General features: G+C 45.1%; 1 protein-coding gene across 2 annotated transcripts in view; it reads left to right on the top strand.

Annotated features, from left to right (window-relative positions):
- LOC115463366 (programmed cell death 1 ligand 2-like) overlaps nt 1–23917 on the top strand; it is a 120702-nt gene that overhangs the window by 22805 nt on the left and 73980 nt on the right. For both annotated transcript variants that reach the window (XM_030193797.1, XM_030193796.1), the window contains exon 2: nt 19823–19891. In XM_030193797.1, the coding sequence (XP_030049657.1) occupies nt 19837–19891 (55 nt within the window). In that variant the 5' untranslated portion in view covers nt 19823–19836. The remainder of the gene's footprint in view (nt 1–19822; nt 19892–23917) is intronic.

The raw sequence follows: 23917 nt of genomic DNA, 5'->3' as shown, positions 1-23917 counted from the left end.
CTCAGTGGGACAAATCAGAAGAGGTTCAAGTACACGAGGAGATATTAGGGAGTTGAATCACAGCATTTTTAAGAAAGTTTGTGTCGCGTTCTCGAGGACCTTGGCATACTGTCAGGCTTCTTCCCCGGGAGCACTGGGTTTGTGAGTCCTTGGATCACTACCGTGGAGCGGCGGTGGCAGGCAAGGTCACCTTCAAGGTAGAGACGAGGCAAGACTGGACTGGAACCCCGTACTGGAGTTCTGCACAGGAATACACAGGACTGGAACGCACTGAACGGGTGCGCACTGGACTGGAACCCACTGGACTGGTACACACTGGAGTGGAGCCCACTAGATTGGAACACACTGGAGCAGAGCCCACTGGACTGGAACCCACGGGAGCGGAACCCGCTGGACAGGAACACGCTGGATCTAGGCTTCACCTACACTTAGCCACCGTTCCCCGAGGGTTGAGCCCGAGGGTTCGGGCGGCCGGCAGGGCTTACAGGAAGACCAGAACTGGAACTAGCAGGCAGGGACAACAGGAGTCAGGATACAGAAGTGCCCCCAGGCACCTAGGCGAAAGCAAGGCAGACAGGCAGGGAATGTCCGGGTTCCGGCAATAGTCAGGTCTGACCGCAGGCAGAGAATATCCGGGTCCAGGCAGTAGTCAGGTCAGACAGTACTGGCAACAGACAGGACTAGGGCTGAAGCTCCAGAAGCAAAAGAAAACACACACGGGAAAACCAGAAAGCTAAACACAAGAAGACTAGTAAAGCTGTACAAGCTAACAGGAAAGCTATGCCCAAGCTAACCAGTCACAAGCTAGAAACTCACACTAAGCAAAACACAGGAAAACTAGGAAAGCTGTACACAAGCTAACAAGCGAAGCTGTGCCCAAGGTAACTAGTTATACACTAGGAACTCACACTGAGCAAACACAGGAGAACTAGTAAAGCTGTACACAGGCTAAAAAGCAAAGCTGTGCCCAAGCTAACTAGTCATACGCTAGGAACTCACACTGAACTGGACAATGTAGCAGTGCACAGAGCACTCTAACATACCAGGGACCTTAGACAATGCAAAAGCAAAGGCTGCAGTCTCTAAGTGCTTAATAAAGCCCTTCAACACCAGAGGCGCAGCTGCAGCAGTCTCTAAGTAACTACGGAGGCTGTTCAGGCACAAACCACAGAGCAGGCAGAAAGCACAGTGAAACACAGAGAGGCTTCCCACATCCAAGTGTAATGTAGTGAAGCAATTAGAGTCATGCTGGAAGCAGCCAGCACAGAGAGAGAGAGAGAGAGAGCTAACCCAGGCAACACCCACAGGTGCAGTATAGTGAAGCAATTAATGTCATGCTGCTGGATGCAGCCAGCACAGAGAGCCAGAGCTAGCTCAGAAAGGACAGACAGAAGAAACAGGAGCCAGCTAGGAAGCTGACCCCCAGGAACAAGGTAAGTCTGAGGGTGGTCATGGCCACAGACGTGACAGTTTGGCAAATGTTGTAGCCTTACGTTTAAGAAATCACTCATATCACATTTGGTGAATTCAAAACTGGGCATTGTTTTCCACTGTGGGCTCAGGACATCATACCTAAATGGACATGTGCACATCTGTATAAGGAGTTCACACTGAAGAAAATTAATTCAGAGACATATGTCAAGGCCCACCGAATTAGAAATGGACCATGGCATGGACGACTGGCACCATTGCAAGGAGGACCCAAACGTGTGAGGGAGACAAGAGTGAGTGGTCCATGAAAGACCTATCAGACAGTGTGAGACACATTGCCAGACAATCAAATACCAATATTCTAGCAGGTAATGGTAGGGAAATAAATACATCCAGAACTATGTCTCACCAACTGCAGCTCAGACTCGTTTTATCCCTCGAGAGAGGAATCCCCATGGTAAGAGCCAGTGTCACAGATGGTACCATGAGGAAAATCCTCTGCCAGTGATTCTAAATTGTTGCTACTACAGTATAAGGAATCCTTTTTGAATCAGATGAATCATTAGACTTCCAACAGGAAGCTGAACACTTGCCTGCAGTAAGGCAATGGGGTAAGTTGAGAAACAGATAATATGTGTCAATAGATGCTGCTCCAGTCATCTAGTGGCATGCGGGATGAGTACTGGGGAGGGACTCTTTCTTTCTCCCCCTTAAAAATCTTCATCAGTTCCTAGGAGGGAGCCAGCACCATTGTGCCACCCCTGAGCAAAGCTCCCAAGACAGTGGGGCCCACTCAAACCAAGGAGAGGCCTCCAGTCCAGCAACCCCATGACCCACCCAGGGATACAGGATCAGCAGCAAGAAGTGAACCAAGTGAGGTTCACAGGGTCTCCTGACTGCTAGTGGTGGAGAATCCCAACTTCCCTTGAATCCTACCCACCATTTGTGAGAAAAAGAGAGCAACACCCCTATGAGCTGCAGACAAGGGAAACCCACATAGCAATGGATTTATGAGGAGCTTAAAGGGGTCCAGGTCATCTGGTCCCTCCAAAGTCACTCCCTCAGCTTCACAACTGTTCTGGTTAGACTGAGTCAAGGCCTGGGAAATCAGCAACACAACCCCATCCCTTGGCTGGTCTATCTCCAGAGTGGAACAGAGAAAGAAGATGAGGTTCATGGAAAGGGCCCCTAAAACACCCAAGCTGCTTTGGGACTCATGAACTGAATCAGGGAATTCAAAGCAGTTCTCCAAAAACAGTACAAATGAACGATTTATCCAACGTCAAGTGTGGAAATCTCTATATCAGTCTTGCTATCATAAATGTAGTGGAACTGAAGAGGGATGCCTGGACAACCAAATAAAGCCAGATTCCACCTGTAATATGTTCGGACCAAATAAAGTCATGGTGAAGGTTCTATTCAAAGACTGGCAAATAGAAATGTAACTCCAGAATGAGCTTGTTGTAGATGTCAGATCCCAAGTGGTATAGGAGGTAATTCTGTAACAGTGCATCTATTTATAGGCACATATTCCATAAAGGAAATGAGATGCCTACTTTCCTTCATATAGGGGGTATGCAATGAAGCTACTAAGTAGTGAATTTAAAACAAGCCAGAGGAAAATATTTCTTCACTCAACATGTAATCAAACTCTGGAATTTGTTTCCAGAGAATGTGGTCAAAGCAGCTAGCTTAGCAGGGTTTAAAAAAGGTTTGGATAATTTCCTAAAACAAAAGTCCACAAACCATTATTAAGGTGAACTTGGGAAAATTCACTGCTTATTTATGGGATAATTCAATTTAACAGACCACTATCTTATGTGTGGGGACTTCTCGAACATTATCATCTATTCCCTGTCCGAAACATCTAATTGTCTCATATATATAATATTCATTATTTCTTTAATTCACTTCAATCGCATAACTTTCTCTAATGAGCAATTCTCTGTCAATGTAACCACCACTTTTAAAAAGATTTTTTACTTCGAGGATCATCAGATAATCCTGCTGCTCTCACCATACGAGCAGTCTTCGATTTTTAGTGTCCACCAAGGGAAATGGTTGAGGCACAAATCGTCATAGATCAACCCACATCACTATTTTTTTATTACTGTACTATTTTGTTTTTTTTGTTCTTTCATTTTTTTTCATTTTCTAAATTAAATTGAAGAAATCATAGCAGCACTTTGCTTTTACATCGGCAGCATTTTAACCAACAGGAGAACCTCTGCCAGGTTCTCCTGTTGCCGATCTGACAAGGGAGGGAGAGTAGCTCTGGAGGTCCTACACAAAAAAAGTTCTTTCTTATTTATTTATTACAGAAGTTTGTTGTACTGCCTTAGTTAAGAACATCTATGTGGTCTTTAAAAACAAATGTAAAAGAATGGAAATAAATACGGAAAGACACCAGCAAAAACACAAACAGAAGGGTAAGAAATCCAAGCCAGTAAAAAGAGGAGGAGACACACAAAAAAATAACATCAATGCATCAAATTTACACACCTCAATAAGCCACAGGGTCCTTTTATTAAACTACGGTACAAAGGTGCCTGTGCTAGCGTCAGCTTGTGTTTTTGATGCGCGCTGAGGCCTTCTTTTACCACAGCAGGAAAAAGCTGTCCATTTTTTTGGAAAAAAGAAATGGCTGTGTGTTAAGTGAGCCACTTGACGCACGGCCATTTTGTTGGGAAACCCTTACCACCACTCATTGAGATGGCGGTAAGGGCTCCTGCGCTAACCGGCAGGATTACTGCAGGTTACATTCTAGTGCTACAAAGCTAGGATATATTTTTGTAGTGCTAGACATGGCGCACGCTTGGGATGGGAACTACTGCTGGGCTCCTGTGGTAGTTCCGGATTGGCACATGGTAAGCCCGTGGTGGGATTACCTCTGCTTAGTAAAAGGGCCCCCAAATCTTTAGTCCTCAAATCTTTAGTCCTCACTGAAAAAATAACCTAAACAGCCATTGCCAGAGGATGTGGTCAAGGTAACTAATATAACAAGGTTTAAAAGAGATTTAGACAAGTTCCTGGTGGGAAAGTTCATTAAAAAAATTATTATACACGTAAGCTTGGGAGGGCTAACGCTTATTCCTAAAATGAGCTATGAGAAACTGATCTACCAAGAATGGAATGTAGGGCATGATGGACCTTCATCTGACTCAGCATGACTTATCTTTTTACATTCTTATGTTTTCCCGCTTTCCTCATCCTAAGTGGTCTAGTCATTAATTAATGTATCTGTATGTTAATGACTGCATGAAACCACATGCCAGATGAACTGATCGCTCTTCTGCTAAAACTGAGAGCACTTGAATGTTTATATTATGCAAATGGGAGACGTGAGCTAATATGCTCATTTCCCCCTTATTTTGCAGCCAAAATCCCACAAAACTTCCCATGACTGCACAAACGTTTGCTCCAGCTGATGAGGTGATGCAGAGGGGTTAGTATATAAGAGAAATATCAAAAAAATAAAATTTTTCTCTACTGACCAGTTCTTAAGAATAGGAAATATAAGCAATACTATTAGAGGGTTTTAGGGTAGCAAAGAACCCCATAATCTTAAATATTCACAAGGTGATCTTTTTCCATGATGATTATATAATTGAGCAAATCTACCATAAGGTACATAGAAGAAGGTGACGTCTCTTCCCCTTTGTTTGTGTGTATCTCTGTCTTTGCTGGTAAGCTTCCTTGGGGGGGGGGGGGAGTTTCTCTATTCTCGCCTCGAAAAGAAAGTTGAAAATGAGCACAAGATCAAAACTCATGTGCAATAACATCAGTTGACTTTCATATGACCAATTTAATCATTTTTCAGTGAATTCTCATGTGCCTACAATGAGGTACGTACTTTTCCTGTTAAAATTGCCCTACCTTGCTTTTCCTTTTACTTGTTTGCAACGAAGAGTAATATACCATTCACCTTAATTTCCATGCAGAATTTTAATTTTATGATTTGTTGCTTTCCATTCACATTATTTCGATAACCTAGTTAGTCCGGTTTGTTGAACATTATCCCCCAGATTCTATATATGGCGCTCAAAGTTGTGTGCGCAATGTTAGTAATGAGCCAATTAGCACTATTAATTGGGTGCTAACAATTATTTGTGCTAATTAGCAACAATTTGAATTTATGTGTGCATCTTGCTAGGCGCTATTCTATAAAGACGCGCGTGTAAATCTTTTAGCGCACTACTGAAGAGGGGCATGGCTATGGAAGGGGCATGGGCAGAACAGGGACATTCACTAAGGTGCCCTTTTGCTAAGCCACGGTAAAAAGTGGCGTGCACTAGTGTGTCATACAAAAACTTCTTGGTATCCAGTCAGAATTCAGTAACTATTCTTCCAGCAAATATATATCAAAATCTTTTTACTTAGTTTTCCATTGACTGTTGATATATTTTTCATAGACTAATTAGTATCGGCCTGCTTATCCAACATTGCTGCCTGGATGTCCAACCGCCACCTGAAACTGAACATGGCCAAGACCGAGCTTATCGTCTTTCCACCAAAACCCACTTCTCCTCTTCCTCCACTCTCTATCTCAGTTGACAACACCCTCATCCTCCCCGTCTCATCTGCCCGCAACCTCGGAGTCATCTTTGACTCTTCCCTCTCCTTCTCTGCGCATATCCAGCAGATAGCCAAGACCAGTTGCTTCTTTCTCTTTAACATCAGCAAAATTCGCCCTTTCCTCTCTGAGCATACCACCCGAACTCTCGTCCACTCTCTCATTACCTCTCACCTTGACTACTGCAACCTACTACTCACTGGCCTCCCACTTAACCATCTATCCCCCCTTCAATCCGTTCAGAACTCTGCTGCACGTCTTATATTCTGCCTGGACCGATATGCTCATATCACCCCTCTCCTCAAGTCACTTCACTGGCTCCCGATCAGGTACCGCATACAGTTCAAGCTTCTCCTTCTAACCTACAAATGCACTCAGTCCACAGCCGCTCATTACCTCTCTACCCTCATCTCCCCTTACGTTCCCACCCGAAACCTCCGCTCACAGGACAAATCCTTCCTCTCAGTACCCTTCTCCACCACCGCCACCTCCAGGCTGCGCCTTTTCTGCCTCGCCTCACCCTATGCTTGGAATAAACTTCCTGAGCCCATTCGCCAAGCCCCCTCCCTGCCCATCTTCAAATCTTTGCTCAAAGCCCACCTCTTCAATGTCGCCTTCGGCACCTAACCTTTATGCCTCTATTCAGGAAATCTAGACTGGCCCAATTTGACTGCCCCATTTGACTGACTGTACATTTGTCCTTTAGATTGTAAGCTCCTTGAGCAGGGACTGTCCTTCTCTGTTAAAATGTACAGCGCTGCGTAACCCTAGTAGCGCTCTAGAAATGTTAAGTAGTAGTAGTAGTAGTGACCTCAGTGATGTTCACCACCAACCACCCAACATCGCCAAATAAAACCCGTTGGGTGGTTGGCAGTGAACATCACTGAGGTCACTAATTAGTCTATGAAAAATATATCAACAGTCAATGGGAAACTAAGTAAAAAGATTTTGATATATATTTGCTGGAAGAATAGTTACTGAATTCTGACTGGATACCAAGAAGTTTTTGTATGATATATTGGTTTGGTTCTAGTTTAAATAATTTAAATCTAGCCAATAGTCGAGTACTGCACTAGTGTGGGCATTGTGAAATTAGTGCATGCAGGGCCTTTTTTTTTACTGTGGTGGGTAAAAAGGCCCATTTTTAATGCGACAATAAATGGCTGTGCGCAAATATTAAAAGTAGCATGCGGTTATGTACTGCCCGATCCCTTACCACCACCTATTTACTTGGCATTAAGGCTCACGTGCTACTCATGCGGTAATCAGGCAGCACGTGGCAATTTGGCCGCACTGCCAATTACCGCCAGAAATGCCCCCTGTGGTAGAAAATTATTTTCTACCGCGGGAAACAACATGCTCCAACTTCGAAAATACCGCTGGGTGCCTGCACTACCCCGCTGGTAGTGTTGATTTGGCACATGCTACCCACACATTAGCCCTACTGCAGCTTAGTAAAAGGGCCCCTAAAGGTGCATGCAGTATTATAGAATTCAAGGGATCTGAACCTAATTTATGTGCGAGGATTTACACGAGACTTCAGTTGGTCTAAACCCTTGCACACAAGAGTTGGGCACGGATCCTGGCACTGCGTGCTATTCTATAAACAGTTCCCAACTTGAAGCATCGCTTATAGAGTAGCGCTTAGTGCTCAGTTTTTTTTGGCGCCGTTTACTGAATCTAGTCGTATAGGGTTATTTTTATATGGTATTTTCTACATGTAGAAAAGGGCACTTATAAAATTGCACAGCTGAATACGTGTGTATAAGTTTGCACACTGACAAGGTGGCATGTACTTATATGTGCACCATTCATGGGCATTTCTCGGGGAAGAACACAGGTGGAATTGTAAAATCAAACATATAAATTGCGAGTGACCGTACTCACCCGCAAATGCGCAGTAGAGACTTTCCCTCTCTGTCCCGCCCCTGCGTCAATACGTGATGACAGGGGCGGGACAGAGAAGGAAACTTAGTGAAGGGGAGGGAGGGAACCGCCGAGGTCGCTACCGCTCCCCCCCCAACCGGAGTCACCGCCGCCGACCCCCTCCACCCGACCTGGGCCCTCTCTTCGCAATTCAACTTACAGCGCTGAAAACGCAGCAGGCAGATCAGCTGAGCTGCCGTTGGCCTTCCTTCCCTGCCTCTGTCCCGCCCTCGCCGACGTTACGTCACAAGAGGGCGGGACACAGGCAGAGAAGGAAGGCCAACAGCAGTTTAGCCGATCTGCCTGCTGCGGTTTCGGCGCTGTAAGTTGAATCGCGAAGAGAGGGCCGGGCCGGTGACTCCGGGGGGGGAGGGGCGGCGGCGACCTGGCGAGGAGGGTAGCTGGAAATCTCACCCGTTTTAACGGGCATAACGGCTAGTATGTGCATATTTTATGAAATGCACAAGTATATACATAGGGCCCAATATTCAGCCCACATAAGTGCTGTGATCGGTGCTAGCCCCCAATATTCAATTCCCAACCATTTTCAGTAACTGGCGTTGAATACCCAGGGGGTTTTTTTGGGGCCAGCTCAAACTTAACCAGGTAATTGAATATTCAGTGCTGGCCAGTTAAGTTTATTGTGGCCAAAGATAGCACTGTTATATAGGCGGTCCAATTTGGTCGCTAAACTTAGCCGGCCAGCGCTTGAATATTCGCAGATAGCCAGCTGTTATGCATTAATTGTGAATATTCAGCGGAGATAACTGGCTATGTCCCACTGAATATTACTGGTTAGCCAGCTAAATACTATTTAACAGGCAAGGAGGCATTTGCTGGCCAGTTAAATAGGCTGAATATCGGCCGGATAGAGTACTCGTAGTCACTTCAGCCATCTTTGTAGCAAGAATATATTTGTGTTGAAATATTTGTGTGCTACTTGTGGTCATTGTAGAAGCCTATTATATAATTGGCATGGGGCCGGATTCAGTAAACTGCGCTCAAAAATTAGCACCGGAAAAAAATAAATGTTTAACACTATTCTGTAAAGGTCAGTCTGGGCTAAGCGCCCTCTGCAGAATAGCGCATTGCGCCAATTGCTGTGTTTGGGCACCAGGACTTACACTGGCTGAAACCAGGTATAATTCCTGGTGCCCAATTTAGGCGTACATTCCCCATATTCTATAACAGTGCGCTCATTTTGAATGCCTCTGACCCACCCATGCCTCTCCATGGCCATGCCCCCCTTTGGACTGTGCGCTATGGGATTTAGGCACCCAGAGTTATAGAATAGTGCACAGCCAGATACATGCACAAATCCTAATTGGTGCCAATTAACATCAGTAATTGATTGTTACTGCTCTGTTATTGCCGTTAATTGACGTATTAACCAATTAAGTTGCATGCATGTATCAGGATTGCGCCCAAATTTAGGCATTTATAAAATCTGTGGGATGGAGGGGCTTTACACAATAGAGATAAATCTGCTTTTTTGGTCTTTGCTGATAAGCAGTGGCATAGCTATGGGTGGGCACAGTCCCATCCATTCTTGGCTCAAACCCATCCAAGACAATTCAGCAGTGACCGCCTTGCTCCCCTCTCTCCCTCATCCAGATCCGGCGTTTGCCTCCATTCATCTACTTATGGACTGGCAGCTACCTCCCCCCCTTTCTAAACCTCTCCCTTTCTGGTATACCTCATCAACTTCACAGGTGGGGGCGATGTGCATCTGCTGCCTGTGTTTACCCTACAGGCTTCCCTCTGCTGCATCCCTCCAGAGAGAAACAGGAAGCAATGTCAGTAAGGGTGGGACGCTTCAGAGGGAAGTCTGTGGAGCAGGCATAGGGTGTGGATGCATGTCGCTGCCTGCCACCGTCTGTGAAGCAGTGGTGTAGCTACAGGGGATCACGGGGGCCTGGGCCCCAAAATTGGCTCTGGGGCCCCTGGTTTGGCTGGTGGAGGTCCCCAACCCCTGCCAAATGAAGCATTTGTCTCGTGCTGGTCTCACCACATTGCTTACCCTGCTGTTCTCAGTTGTGCCATGCAAGCTTATTTTAGTGAAACTGAGCATGTGTTCGCGCCGCTCAATTTCATTAAAACAAGCATGCACAGCGCGACTCAGAACAGAGCAGGGCAGGCAATGAGAGACCAGCACAGGACAAAACACTTCAGCTGGTGGGGTTTTTTTTTTTTTGTTACATTTTGTACCCCGCGCTTTCCCACTCATGGCAGGCTCTATGCGGCGGGCAATGGAGGGTTAAGTGACTTGCCCAGAGTCACAAGGAGCTGCCTGTGACGGGAATTGAACTCAGTTCCTCAATTCCCCAGGACTAAAGTCCACCACCCTAACCACTAGGCCACTCCTCCAGCCAGCCAAGGTACCATCATGTGGTGGCAGGGGGCAGTGATGGCGGGAGGGGCAGTGGCAGCGGGGAGGCAGGTCAAAATGTGCCCCCCCCCCCCGTCATGGTCTGGCTACATCCCTGCCATGAAGTAGCTGAGGTACATCAGGGGGTGTGGCTGTGGCAGCGGAAGCAAATGCCAGATCTGGGGGCAAAGGAGAGTGAGCAAGATGCAGGATAAGGGGGTGGGGGTAGTTTGGAAAGGCCGGGGCTCATAAGTGCCCAGTTATAAAATGACCCTCTTAGAGGGCAATCTTCAAATTGCTCTTCCCCTTTGCAGGGAAAACTACCCACATTGTTTCACCTACTTTTTCCTGTACTAAAAAGGCACATTTCTGGGAGCAGAGGAAGGCACGGCTGGCTAGCTCTGTGCAGGTGGGTTCAGCCACTGAGTTTTCCTTTGAAAATGAGCTTGCAGTCCTATGAACTGCAAATACTCTTTGCTCAAAATGTCCCTTGTTACTCCCTATTCTAGTAGGGTAGACCCATGGCAGGAAGGTGCTAAAGATTTTTGGCTGTCTTTGCCATGCAGTCCAGCTCTAGAAATCACTCATTAGTTGCATCATAGTTCATTTTGGTTTCAGAGTCTTCATTCTGAGTCATTCATACACATTTTCTTTTTGAGCTAATTGTATTAAATATTTTGTCATTTAAGAGAAATCATGCTTCTGAAAAAAATAAGAGAAGAAACATATCAGACACACGTGTTTATTGTATAGAGGAAATGCTGCAGGAATTATATCCATCCCGAGGTTACGTCCAACATATGAAAAGACAGAACAAAAAAGGGAAAGGATTATCCCCTGAAGAGGAGGAAAAATCCAGGGAATCCAAAATAGTAGGATGATAAGAGCTAGCAGTCAGCATGTGAGAACTATGCATATTTATTTATTTATTTATTTATTTATTGCATTTGTATCCCATATTATCCCACCTCTTTGCAGGCTCAATGTGGCTTACAATATATCATGGGTACTGGAAATAGAAGTGAATATACATTAGGTTTACAGAGGGTTTGTGTTACATGGTGGTGAAATACATGATGGTGTTAAAACAAAAGACATTATAAGACAGTTCTAGAAGTTTTAAAGATTATACAGTTACACATGTTGATCTTTGTGATATATCTTGTCGAAGAGATAGGTTTTTAATAGTTTGCGGAAATTGGTCAGTTCATAGACCGTTTTCAAGTTGCGTGGCAGCGCATTCCAGAGCTGCGTGCTCGTAAAGGAAAAGGTAGATGCATGCATTGATTTGTATTTCAAACCCTTACACTTGGGAGGATGAAGAATGAGGGGTGTACGGGAAGATATTTTTGCGTTTCTAGGTGGTAGTTCTATTAGATCTGACATGTAGGCTGGGGCGTTATCAGATATACCTAAAATAGTAGAATCGGACATTCAGTCAAATTCTTCTATTCTTCTGCTCTCACATACAGGAAAAAATTGACCAAGTTCCCAAAATATATATAGAAAGTGCTGCGATTTGACTCTAACAGGGGATCCAGCAAGTCAAAACGAACTCTTACAGAAATAACCTCCTTCTTCAAATTCACAATTGTTTTCCCTTTTCATGTGCGCAGTACATGAAACATTTGGGTATAGGCAGACTCAAACTCCAAAAAACAGGCTTCTGTTTTTTTGTTTTTTTTTTCTCAAGGTTACTCTCCATACTCAGTCCCTATCAGATATCCATACCAAAGAAAGAGCAAAGGCAGTGCAACTCTTTGGAATAATAATTTAGTGTGCCTTTATCTTCTTTACCCATAATGATGGTTTTTCAGGAGATCATACATCTTCCCCCAATGGCCGGGCAATTACTTAGTAATAAGCAATAAGGTTTCATGGTGAAATGCCATCCACCTGTGGAAAATTCACTGAATTAAAATACAGCATGTGTTTCCATTGCAACTTAAGATACAGCACCTAGAAATACTATCCCAGATGTATTCATGTACAACATGTATTCTCTGTATCTCAACTGTCTTGCTAATTATCTTGATTTCCAGTTTAATGATCCTAATTGTTCAAGTTTTTTTGTCATGAATGCAGTTTAACCTATTACCTTTAGCTCTTATCATAGGACGAACTTTCCTCTTGTAACCTAACCTAATTTGTCCCTTTACCCCAACTATGTATTTCTCCTATCCAGAACTGGTAATCACCACTTACGGAATTATGTAAGCCACATTGAGCCTGCAAATAGGTGAGAAAATGTGGGATACAAATGTTATAAATAAATAAATAAATAAATAAGCAGTTTTCTTATAGACACAAAGTAGGATTAGTCTCTTAGGGGCCCTTTCAAGAAGGTGCAGTAGGCCTAATGTGGGACTACCGTACGCTAAAAGAGCATGACCTTGGGATGTGCTGAGACATCCCATGCTAGTTTTCCGCTTAGTGTGCGCTAATCCCACACTGGAAAATATTTTTTATTTTCCAGCATGGGAGGCGTGCCCATGCAAGGCCGCCAAGAGACACAGCCAAGCCTGAGACAGAACTGGACCGCAGTGTGCCGCCCCACTTCCACTCATGCTGCCACTCTCTCCCGCCTACCCTCCCCCTTACCTTTCTGTCTGTGCCTCCAAAGGGGGGGGGGGCGGGCCCAGCGCTGGAAAGCCTCTTCCTGCCTGCCTGTTCCCACAGTCTGTCCTCTCCTGCTCCTGCCCATGCTGGGAGTCGAGACCCAGATGGTTGCGTTAATGCAGTCATCCGGGTCCGGGGTGGCATGCAGGAGCAGGAGAGGACAGACCTGGAAGCAGGCAGGAAGAAGCTTGGCGGCGCTGGGCCCAGGGAATTTTTCCCCTCCTGGTCCCATCTCTCGGTGGCCCTGTGCCCATGGGCGGAAAGAAGTCATGCTTGCACAAATCAGGTGGCACGGGCACATTACCACGCACTACCTAATTAGTACAGGAATAGCGCAGAAGCATTTAATACCTCCTAAATAGGTGGTGGTAAGGGTTCCCGCGGTAATGGCCATGACAAAAAAACAATATGGCAAGGCGGCCATTTCAGCACCATGCTATAAGTGGCCACAACACGTGAAAAACCCACATGCTGACAACAGCGCAGCCACTTTTTAGCATGGCTTGGTAAAAAGGAGTCCTTAGTACAGGGATTGGCAGTTCTCAGCATGCCTGCCACTCTGTGGCACTGAAACACCAGATGACATACTGGTTCCCAACCAGAATAGATGCTGCATCCCAAGGATTTTTTAAAGTTCTCACAGTGTTCTGGGTTGGCACAGAGAGCTGCACATTTTTCTTAAAGCTTATGGTTCCAAAATCTACACTAGCTGGGTACCTGCATGCAGGATGGAGGGAGGCAGGATTCCTCGCTGCACCATTCAGAGGGGCCCAATGACGATGGTGGCTTTTTGGCATTCTACCAACAAGCTTTGATGATGCCCATATGGGAAGATCTGAATTGCTGTTTAAGCTCAGCTCTGCTCCTCAGGGTGGCTGGTACTTTAGAGACAGTGTTCACAGCCCCTAGGGTAGCGAAACAGAGAAACAAAGCATCAGCCATCACACAACAGTGGTACTTAGGGGTAATTTCATAGCAGGGCACCCATGTGAAATATCTACAAACGTAAGGAGTGTGTATGAACAACTTGAAGAGAGTGTGTATGAACAACTTGAAAATCTAAAGGTGGACAAAGCCATGGGACCGGACGGGATCCATCCCAGGATAATGAGGGAGCTTAGAGAGGTTCTGGTGGGTCCTCTTAAAGATTTGTTTAATAAATCCTTGGAGACGGGAGAGGTTCCGTGGGATTGGAGAACAGCGGATGTGATCCCTCTTCACAAAAGTGGTGATATGGAAGAAGCTGGAAACTACAGGCCGGTAAGCCTCACTTCGGTTACTGGAAAAGTAATGGAAGGGATGCTGAAGGAAAGGATAGTGAATTTCCTGGAAGCCAATAAGTTGCAAGATCCGAGACAACATGGGTTTACCAAAGGGAAATCGTGCCAAACGAATCTCATTGAATTCTTTGATTGGGTGACAGGAGAATTGAATCAGGGACGAGCTATGGATGTAATCTACTTAGATTTCAGCAAAGCTTTTGACACGGTTCCCCACAGGAGGCTCTTGAGTAAACTTGACAGGCTGAAGATAGGACCCAGCGTGTTGAACTGGATTAGGAACTGGTTGACGGACAGATGCCAGAGGGTGGTGGTTAATGGAATTCGCTCGGATGAGGGAAAGGTGAGTAGTGGAGTGCCTCAGGGATCGGTGCTGGGGCCGATTCTGTACAATATATTTGTGAGTGACATTGCCGAAGGGTTAGAAGGTAAAGTTTGCATTTTTGCAGATGATACTAAGATTTGTAACAGAGTGGACACCCGGGAGGGAGTGGAAAACATGAAAAAGGATCTGCAGAAGCTAGAAGAATGGTCTAAGTTTTGGCAATTAAAATTCAATGCGAAGAAATGCAAAGTGATGCAGTTACGGACTAGAAATCCACGGGAGACATATGTGTTAGGCAGTGAGAGTCTGATATGTACGGACGGGGAGAGGGATCTTGGGGTGATAGTATCTGAGGATCTGAAGGCAACGAAACAGTGTGACAAGGCGGTGGCCGTAGCTAGAAGGTTGCTAGGCTGTATAGAGAGAGGTGTGACCAGCAGAAGAAAGGAGGTGTTGATGCCCCTGTAAGTTGTTGGTGAGGCTCCACCTGGAGTATTGTGTTCAGTTTTAGAGGCCGTATCTTGCTAAGGATGTAAAAAGAATTGAAGCTCTGCAAAGAAAAGCTACGAGAATAGTATGGGATTTGCGTTACATGACATATGAGGAGAGACTTGCTGACCTGAACATGTATACCCTGGAGGAAAGGAAAAACAGGGGTGATATGATACAGACGTTCAAATATTTGAAAGGTATTAATCCGCAAACAAACCTTCTCCGTAGATGGGAAGGCGGTAGAACTAGAGGACATGAAATGAGATTGAAGGGGGGCAGACTGAAGAAAAATGTCAGGATGTATTTTTTCACGGGAAGAATGGTGGATATTTAGAATGCCCTCCCGCGGGAGGTAGTGGAGATGAAAACGGTAATGGAATTCAAAAATGTGTGGGATAAACATAAAGGAATCCTGTTTAGAAGGAATGGATCCTCAGAAGCTTAGCAGAGATTGGGTGGCAGAGCGGGGCTAGTGCTGGGCAGACTTCTATGGTCTGTGCCCTGAAAATGGCAGTTGCAAATCAAGGTCATGTATACACATAAAGTAGCACATATGAGTTTATCTTGTGGGCAGACTGGTTGGACCGTACAGGTCTTTTTCTGCCGTCATCTACTATGTTACTCACGTGTCTATTTTAGAATGGCCTTTAAAAAATAAGCTTGGAAAATGACTCCCAATAGTGCACAAATGATACCACTCTGAAGAAGGTGTAGATGTGTGAAAGCAAGTACACATTTTATAAAACACGGGTGTAAAATCACAGCTCCGCCCTAGATCTGCCCAAATGACACCCCCAGGTATATCTATATACATATTGCATAGAAGTAGACACAGTATTGTGTTGCACTCCTTTTACCTGTATGTGCCCTCACATCATTTGATAACAGTATTTTGCTTTCTAAAATTAGTCCCTAACCCCCTAATTCTATAAAAGTTGCCAAACTTGGATGTGCCTAATTTCACACGCAATTTAATCGAATAATGAGCCAATTACTGCCAATATTTGGCTTTTTAACCAGCAATTATTAGCACTAATTAGATTTAATTAGCATGTACATGCGTAAATTTAGGCACGGGATCGGCGCCTAAAATTTACATGCGATCTAAAAAAGGGGGCACAGAAATGGGAGGGTCATGGGCGTAATGGGGGCATTCCTAAAACTAACAGAATACATTTAACAAATCTAGAATACATTTGCACCACGTTTCAGTGAGTACAAATAGCTACACCTAAAGTTAGGCACGATTCCCAGGCATAAGCCCTATTCTATAAACTGCATCTAACTTTAAGCGTGGCTAATAGAATAGCGTTTTTTGGGGGGGCGCTGATTTTTTTTGGCACCATAAGTACATAAGTATTGCCATACTGGGAAAGACCAAAGGTCCATCAAGCCCAGCATCCTGTTTCCAACAGTGGCCAATCCAGGTTACAAATACCTGGCAAGATCCCAAAAAAGTACAAAACATTTTATATTGCTTATCCCAGAAATAGTGGATTTACCCCAAGTCCATTTAATAATGGTCTATGGACTTTTCCTTTAGGAAGTGGTCCAAACCTTTTTAAAACTCCGCTAAGCTAACCGCTTTTACCACATTCTCTGGCAACAAATTCCAGAGTTTAATTACACGTTGAGTGAAGAAACATTTTCTCCGATTCGTTTTAAATTTACTACATTGTAGCTTCATCGCATGCCCCCTAGTCCTAGTATTTTAGGAAAGCGTAAACAGACGCATCACATCTACCTGTTCAACTCCACTCATTATTTTATAGACCTCCTTCATATCTCCCCTCAGCCGCCTTTTCTCCAAGGTGAAGAGCCCTAGCTGCTTTAGCCTTTCCTCATAGGGAAGTTGTCCCATCCCCTTTATCATTTTCGTCGCCCTTCTCTGCACCTTTTCTAATTCCACTATATCTTTTTTGAGATGCGGTGACCAGAATTGAACACAATATTCAAGGTGCGGTCGCACCATGGAGCGATACAAAGGCATTATAACATCCTCATTTTTGTTTTCCATTCCTTTCCTAATAATACCTAACATTCTATTTACTTTCTTAGCCGCAGCATCACACTGAGCAGAAGGTTTCAACGCAGCATCAGCGATGACACCTAGATCCCTTTCTTGGTCCGTGACTCCTAACGTGGAACCTTGCATGACGTAGCAATAATTAGGGTTCCTCTTTCCCACATGCATCACTTTGCACTTGCTCACATTAAATGTCATCTGCCATTTAAACACCCAGTCTCCCAGTCTCATAAGGTCCTCTTGTAATTTTTCACAATCCCCCCGCGATTTAACGACTTTGAATAACTTTGTGTCGTCAGCAAATTTAATTACCTCACTAGTTACTCCCATCTCTAGGGGCAAGATGCACAAAGTCCTCGTTAGAGCCGTTCCGTACTGAATTCCATAACGAATCGGTACGGAATGGTTATACACAAAAGAAAGGGAATGCAAATGAGCTGCTCGTTGCAGCTCACTTGCATTCACTAACCCTTCGTTAAAACCGTCGGTAATCGGCCCGTAAAGCATGCGCAGAGCAGCCAAGCGTTATGCTAGCTGCTCTGCGCATGCCACAAATGTGAAAAACAAACAAACACGTCCTTTATGGACGGCCTTGCCCCCCCCCCCCCCCCCCCCCCCCCGCCTGAGGTCGCCGCTGCTCCCCACTCCCCCCTGCATTAAAAAATCAAAACTTTAGGCAGCCCCGGCCCCCCTCCCTTCCTCGCTTCCTCTTGTTCTCCTCAGCTCCACCTCCCGCCATCCTCCGCCCCCATGCCCCGCCCCCGCCGCCCCCCTGAGGTCATCGCCGCCACCCCCCCCTGTCTTACCGGGCCCTCACAGCACCTCTCACCTCTGTGTGAAGTCGCTGCACAGCACGGGGAAGAACAGCTGATCGCATCGCATCTTCGGACGTCCCTCCATTCCTCCTGGTCCCGCCCTCGTCTGACATAAGTAACCTACGTAGGCTTCCTGCTTTTAATATACCTAAGAAAATTTTACTATGTGTTTTTGCCTCCAACACAATCTTTTTTTCGAAGTCCCTCTTAGCCTTCCTTATCAGCACTTTGCATTTGACTTGACATTCCTTATACTGTTTCTTATTATTTTCAGTCGGTTCCTTCTTCCATTTTCTGAAGGATTTTCTTTTAGCTCTAATAGCTTCCTTCACCTCACTTTTTAACCACGTCGGCTGTCATTTGGTCTTCCGTCCTCCTTTTTTTAATACCCTGAATATATTTGACCTGGGCTTTCAGGATGGTGTTTTTGAACAGCATCCACACCTGATGTAAATTTCTGACCCTCACAGCCGCTCCTCTAAGTTTTTTTTTCACCTCATTTTATCATATATAGAATCTAGCACTAAGTATCCAGATTCAGGCTAGATGCACACTAGGCTCTAGAGAAAACCATGATCTTGGATCCTATGCCTATCTCTGTAGCTGTAATGGCTGGGCTAGACATAAGGACATAAGATGAGCCATACTGGGTCAGACCAATGGTCCATCTAGCCCAGTATCCTGCTTCCAACAGTGGCTAATCCAGGTCACAAGTATCTGGCAGAAACCCAATTAGTAGCAACATCCCATGCTACCAATCCCAGGGCAAGCAGTGGCTTCTCCTATGTCCATCTCAATAACAGACTATGGACTTTTCCTACAGGAACTTGTCCAAACCTTTTTTAAACCCAGATACACTAACCGCTGTTACCACATCCTCCGGCAGTGAGTTCCAGAGCCTAACTATTCTTTGAGCCTGAAAATGGGTGTCTGAACTTAATTATTTGGTACAAGTGATATATTGCCTATTTTCAGAACAGATCTAGGCGATGACCTATGGCACCATTGCCCAATAGAAGCTGGGTCGATAAAATGAAAGAATATTCTTGCTAATGTATTCATTTTAGTGTTTAAAGGTTTTTAAATAAATGAAGCAATATGAAAACAGAATTCAGCAGGTACCAGTTGGAAAATGTGAGATTTAGATGCAGCTTGGTCAGAAGAAATCCTTCTGGTTTGAAGGCAACTTTATATCCCACAACACCTGTTATTTGTAGTGCTGATGGTGCAGTCCTGATATCAGTGGCGTAGCTAAGGGTGGGCCTGGGTGGGCACAGGCCCACCCATTCTTGCCTCAGGCCCACCCAGTCAGCAGCCTATGAGGCCCCCAAAACTCTTCAGTGGCAGCACCTCACTACGCTCTCTCCCTCTTCACTTGTGGCCTGGCATCTGCCCGTCTCTCTACCCCCATCCCAGTCAACCTCAGAGCTACTGCTGGCAGCATCCTGCGCCGGCCCTGCAGGCTTCTCTCTATCATGTCCTGCCCTCAATGATGTCACTTCTTGTTTTTGGGGTGGGAATGTGGTAGAGAGAAGCCTGCAGGGCTGGCGCACGATGCCTATAGGAATTGCGATGGACAATGGCTCTGAGGTAGGACCGGGGGAGGGGGTTCAGAGAGAAACGGGCAGATATTGGGTCATTTAAAAAAAACCCCACTATATTGTATGTATATACAGGGGTAGCATTGGGGGTGAGAAGGGCCCACCCAGGTTAACTCTGTTCCCACTCAAAATGGCAGGTCTGCCTACGTCCCTGCCTGATGTTGCTCTGGAGTGGGAGTGCCTGACTGAGGAAATGAAGGAATAACATTGTAGCAGCTGACATAACATTGGAGCTCTGTAAAGTTGTGGTGTCAACAGCACCAGGTTAGGGGCAATTTATGATCTGATTCACTTTCAGTTCCACTCCTTCAGCTGAGGCTGAGGTGGCTGACAGTGTATGAATTTGAATCTGTGCTTGCGTTTCAGGTCCTGGTGACAAAATGTTCACATTCCAAGTCCTGCTTCTGCTGGAAAGCATAGTTCACCTGGTGATAGGTAAGATGATATCTTTACATGTTAATTAAGGTTCCTGTTAACTTTCAGTAGCTGAAATAGGCGACTGAATCAAAAGGAGGAAGCAATCAATCAGGGCCTTGATTGCTGTTTCTTTAACTCACTATTCTTTCTAAGAAATGGAATGCTGGAAAAAAAATTATGTAAAAGAATTGATGTCCATCTGCAAAAAAGGGATGGAAATATATTTTGTATGCAGGAAGATGTGACTACCTCAGAAGAGCTTAAAAACCAGAACATTAGTATTTTCAGGTAGCTCCAAAACAAATTCCCATTGCTCTCTATGAGAAACAGTAGAGATATCTAAAGAAGTTTCCAAGTTATTCACCTCTTGAGAGGACTTTTCCAAATTTTTCCGAGGAGTCAAATAATATATTTTAGCCACAGGTAGAACAAGTTCAGCTGTAATTTTCAAATGTTCAGTTAGATATCTCTTAAACATTCTTGGTGTCACAACAGCAAATTTTGAAAAATTAATCAGTCTTAATTAGAACTCTACACAGTATTTTCCAAATTTTCAATTTTATATAAAAGCAGACAAATCCTTAAGCATAGCAGACTCCGTAGCTGGAATACATTGAATCTTAACATTCTGTTTTTGCAGCACAGATTGAACCTTGGAAATATATTTTAATGAATAGAGACTCTACAAGGTGCCCTGTTTTGGCACTGCAAGTGCCTTCCTCAGGAGTCTGAATGTTATGTATGGAAAAGTTGGCAAACAAAGCGTACTACATAGAGTCATTGGTAAGTAAAGTGCTGGTCCAGTTTTTACAGTTTGTTATACTGATTGTTACATTTGTACCCCGCGCTTTCCCACTCATGGCAGGCTCAATGCGGCTTACATGGGGCAATGGACGGTTAAGTGACTTGCCCAGAGTATACCCCAAAGGTCTTTTTTAAGACCAGCACTTCACTTACCAGTGACTATGTAGCAGAGGTGTAGCCAGACAACAGATTTTGGGTGGATCTAGGCAAGAATTGGGTGGGCACCAAGTGTTCTTCCCCCCCCCCCCCCCCCCCCCCCCCCAAAAAAATAAATTTATCTCAGCTGGTGGGAAAACGCTTCTTTCTACCTTGGCAGCAGGCTTGCACTGAAAACTGAGAATGCGCATGTGCCGGTGTCATGGAGAGTAGCGTTTTCGTTACCATTGTTACAAGAAATTCTACCCACTTCTCCAGCAATTAATATGTTGGAAGAAATGAGTTATTTTGGGGAAAATAGCTCGAGAGCAACTTGCTGTATTTATAAGTTTTAGGATATTAATTTCTCCACCAATCACCAAAGGTGATAATTGCAATAAATTAAATAGATTAAGTATATATAGCTTCAATATACTCAGAACACAAAGAGACCGTATTTTTAGATTCAAAAAAGATTGATTTAATATACAATTTCACACGAGAGGTAGGTTTTTAAGAGGAATCTTTACAGGTAATCTGTGCATAAAATAGAACAAAGTAGCAGCTAGATCAACTTACAAGTCCTTGTTACAAGCATGCTGTGGTCCAGCTGATTGATGAGCACATGTTTCAGGAGCAAGGCATCAGCAGATCCCAAGAGAGCAGCAGGTTCCAAGAGGAGGAGGCAGGTTTCCAAGAGGAGCAGGTTCCAAGAGAGGCAGGTTCCAAGAGAAGCAGGTTTCAAGAGCAGCAGGTTTCAAGAGAGCGAGCTGGGCTGTTTCCAGGCCTTTTATAATGTTAGCAGAGAAGCATGGTGTGTGCATGTCTTGGATATTTTGCAAGGCATTATGGTTAATGTAGTCTCATGTCTGCACACGACCCCTGAGTTGGTCCCATGTCTTATGACATCACGAGACTTACAGTCTGGAGTTTGCTGGCAAATGTCTTTTGATGTCCTGTTCAGTCTCTGGGGCAGATACACATTACAAGTCCTTCCTTTCTGCACATGTCTGGAAGCTGATGGGAGGGGCAGGTATACCTTTGACAAGCAAATGTCCTGTTTATGCTTCCTCTGAGTATTCAGGTGTCCACCTTAGTCCATCTTTTGTTAGGTGGGAGGGCAGAGGAAGCTCTTTTGTGTTTGTTAAGTGTTTGTAGTTAACTTATTCCTGCTCTCAGAAGCTCCCAGAAAAAAGGAATGGAGAGAGAGAGGCTTGAAATAAAACTATTCTCTCTGCTGCTGTGTCAAATATATATTTTTAAAAGATACACAAATATATTGCTGTATATATATCCAGCAAATATGCTACATATTTCAGTAATAAACTGATACCGTTACACCATCAGGGGAAAATCTTCAGCTGGCGGAGCTTGGGATTCCCACCAGTTACCACTAAACATGTGCTACTGTTGGGTGGGCCCACCCAAGCCCACCTGTGGCTACGCCACTGCTATGTAAAATGCCTTGTTTGCCAACTTTTCCTTAGAGTCGCTATTCATTAAAATATATTTCCAACTTTGAACGTCTCCGGTTTGTTCATTGAAGAGCCTGGTTCCATTCCCACTCCTTTTTTGCTTCTGAGATTTATCCGTGGGACATTGCTGTTCTTTATCCACTCCGGTGGATTTATTCAAATCTTACTGCAATACGGGAGGCAGACTAACCACCCATGGTCCATCCCTGTTGACAGGTTCTTACTCTTCCACTCATACTATACCTCCAAACACCAGCAACCATGCTTTCTGGATTGGACGCAATGGATTCCTCTGGCATGAAAGGCCTTTCCCTTTCTATCACAGTCAAACTGACCAAAAGCACTAAACCAACGTAAGCAAGGGATCCTGATCCAACTTCATCTTCAGGCAAAGGTGCAGAAATTTGTGTTTTCAGGCTAAGGGCCCTGTTTACTAAGGCACGTTAGCATTTTTAACATGCCTACAATTAGCGCGCGCGCTAACCATGTAGGCACCTATAGGGATATTGTAGGCCCATACATGGTTAACGTGTGTAAATGGTTAATGCATGTTAAAATCATTAATGCGCCTATAGTGCAGCTTAGTAAACAGGGCCCTAAGTGAGGTGTCAGTGCCAAGGTCTGACGTTGGGTCTAGAGAAAGGCATGAGGACAGGAACACATGGTAAGTCATGATAAATCCACAGTAACAGAAAAATTACCATGGAAGCAAAACGTTTTACTGCCCTATGGAAATAGTAAAAGCTCTTCCACAGTAAAAAAAAAAAGCATGATTAATTCTGATTACCCCTCCTGCTGGTCCAACACCTCGCTCCTTTCTCTTTGCTCCCACCCCTGTCCTGCAGGCCCATCATTTCTGTGTCTTCCTCCCTCCACCTCCTGCCGCGATGCCTCTACTTTACATTACTGAGCTGCCCTACAGTGATTCCCACTGTTCTGCTCTGGGCTTTCCCTCTGCTGGGTCTCACCATTTGATGCAACTTCCTGCTTTGCGAAGGTGGAACCTGGCAGAGGGTAGGCCCCGGAGCAGGCCTGTGGGAATTGCTGTCAGGTGGCTCAATAATATAAGGCTGAAGCACCATGGCAGGAGAGAGAGGAAAAAGACAACAGGCTGGACCTGTGGGTGGAGGGTGCTGGAGGAAAGAGTGCTGGACACAGAGGAGGGGGGAAGACTAGGAAAAGTAGAGAGGTACTGGATCCACTGGGCAGGGACTGGGGCTGGAGGTAAGGAAGAGAAGTATTGGATGGGGGGGCTGGAGGGGGGATAGAGGCCGCTGTTTTGTCCCTACAGCTGGACCCATGGGGAGTGGAGGCTGGAGAGAAGGGTAAGTGGTGCTGAACCCACAGAAGGGGGCTGGAGGGAAGTAAGAGAGATAATGGACCTGTGAGGGAGCTGGAGAGAAGGGAGAGAGGTACTGGATCTCTGAGGGGGCAGGGGGGCTGTAGAGAAGGGAGAGAAATGCTGGACCTACAGGGGGAGAGGGAAAAGAAGGGAAGGGAAAGAGATGCCAAACCAAGGAGATGAAGGAAGAGAGAGTCAAATACTGAACATACAGTGAATGGAGAAAGGGAGGGCAGGTAAGCCAGATGCTAGAGGGGGGACTCGGGGGAGGAAAGAAAGAGGGAGAGC

The sequence above is a fragment of the Microcaecilia unicolor genome, chromosome 2 (assembly GCF_901765095.1).
Source record: "Microcaecilia unicolor chromosome 2, aMicUni1.1, whole genome shotgun sequence".
Classification (NCBI taxonomy): domain Eukaryota; kingdom Metazoa; phylum Chordata; class Amphibia; order Gymnophiona; family Siphonopidae; genus Microcaecilia; species Microcaecilia unicolor.
This window is presented reverse-complemented; position numbering and strand designations above follow the sequence as displayed.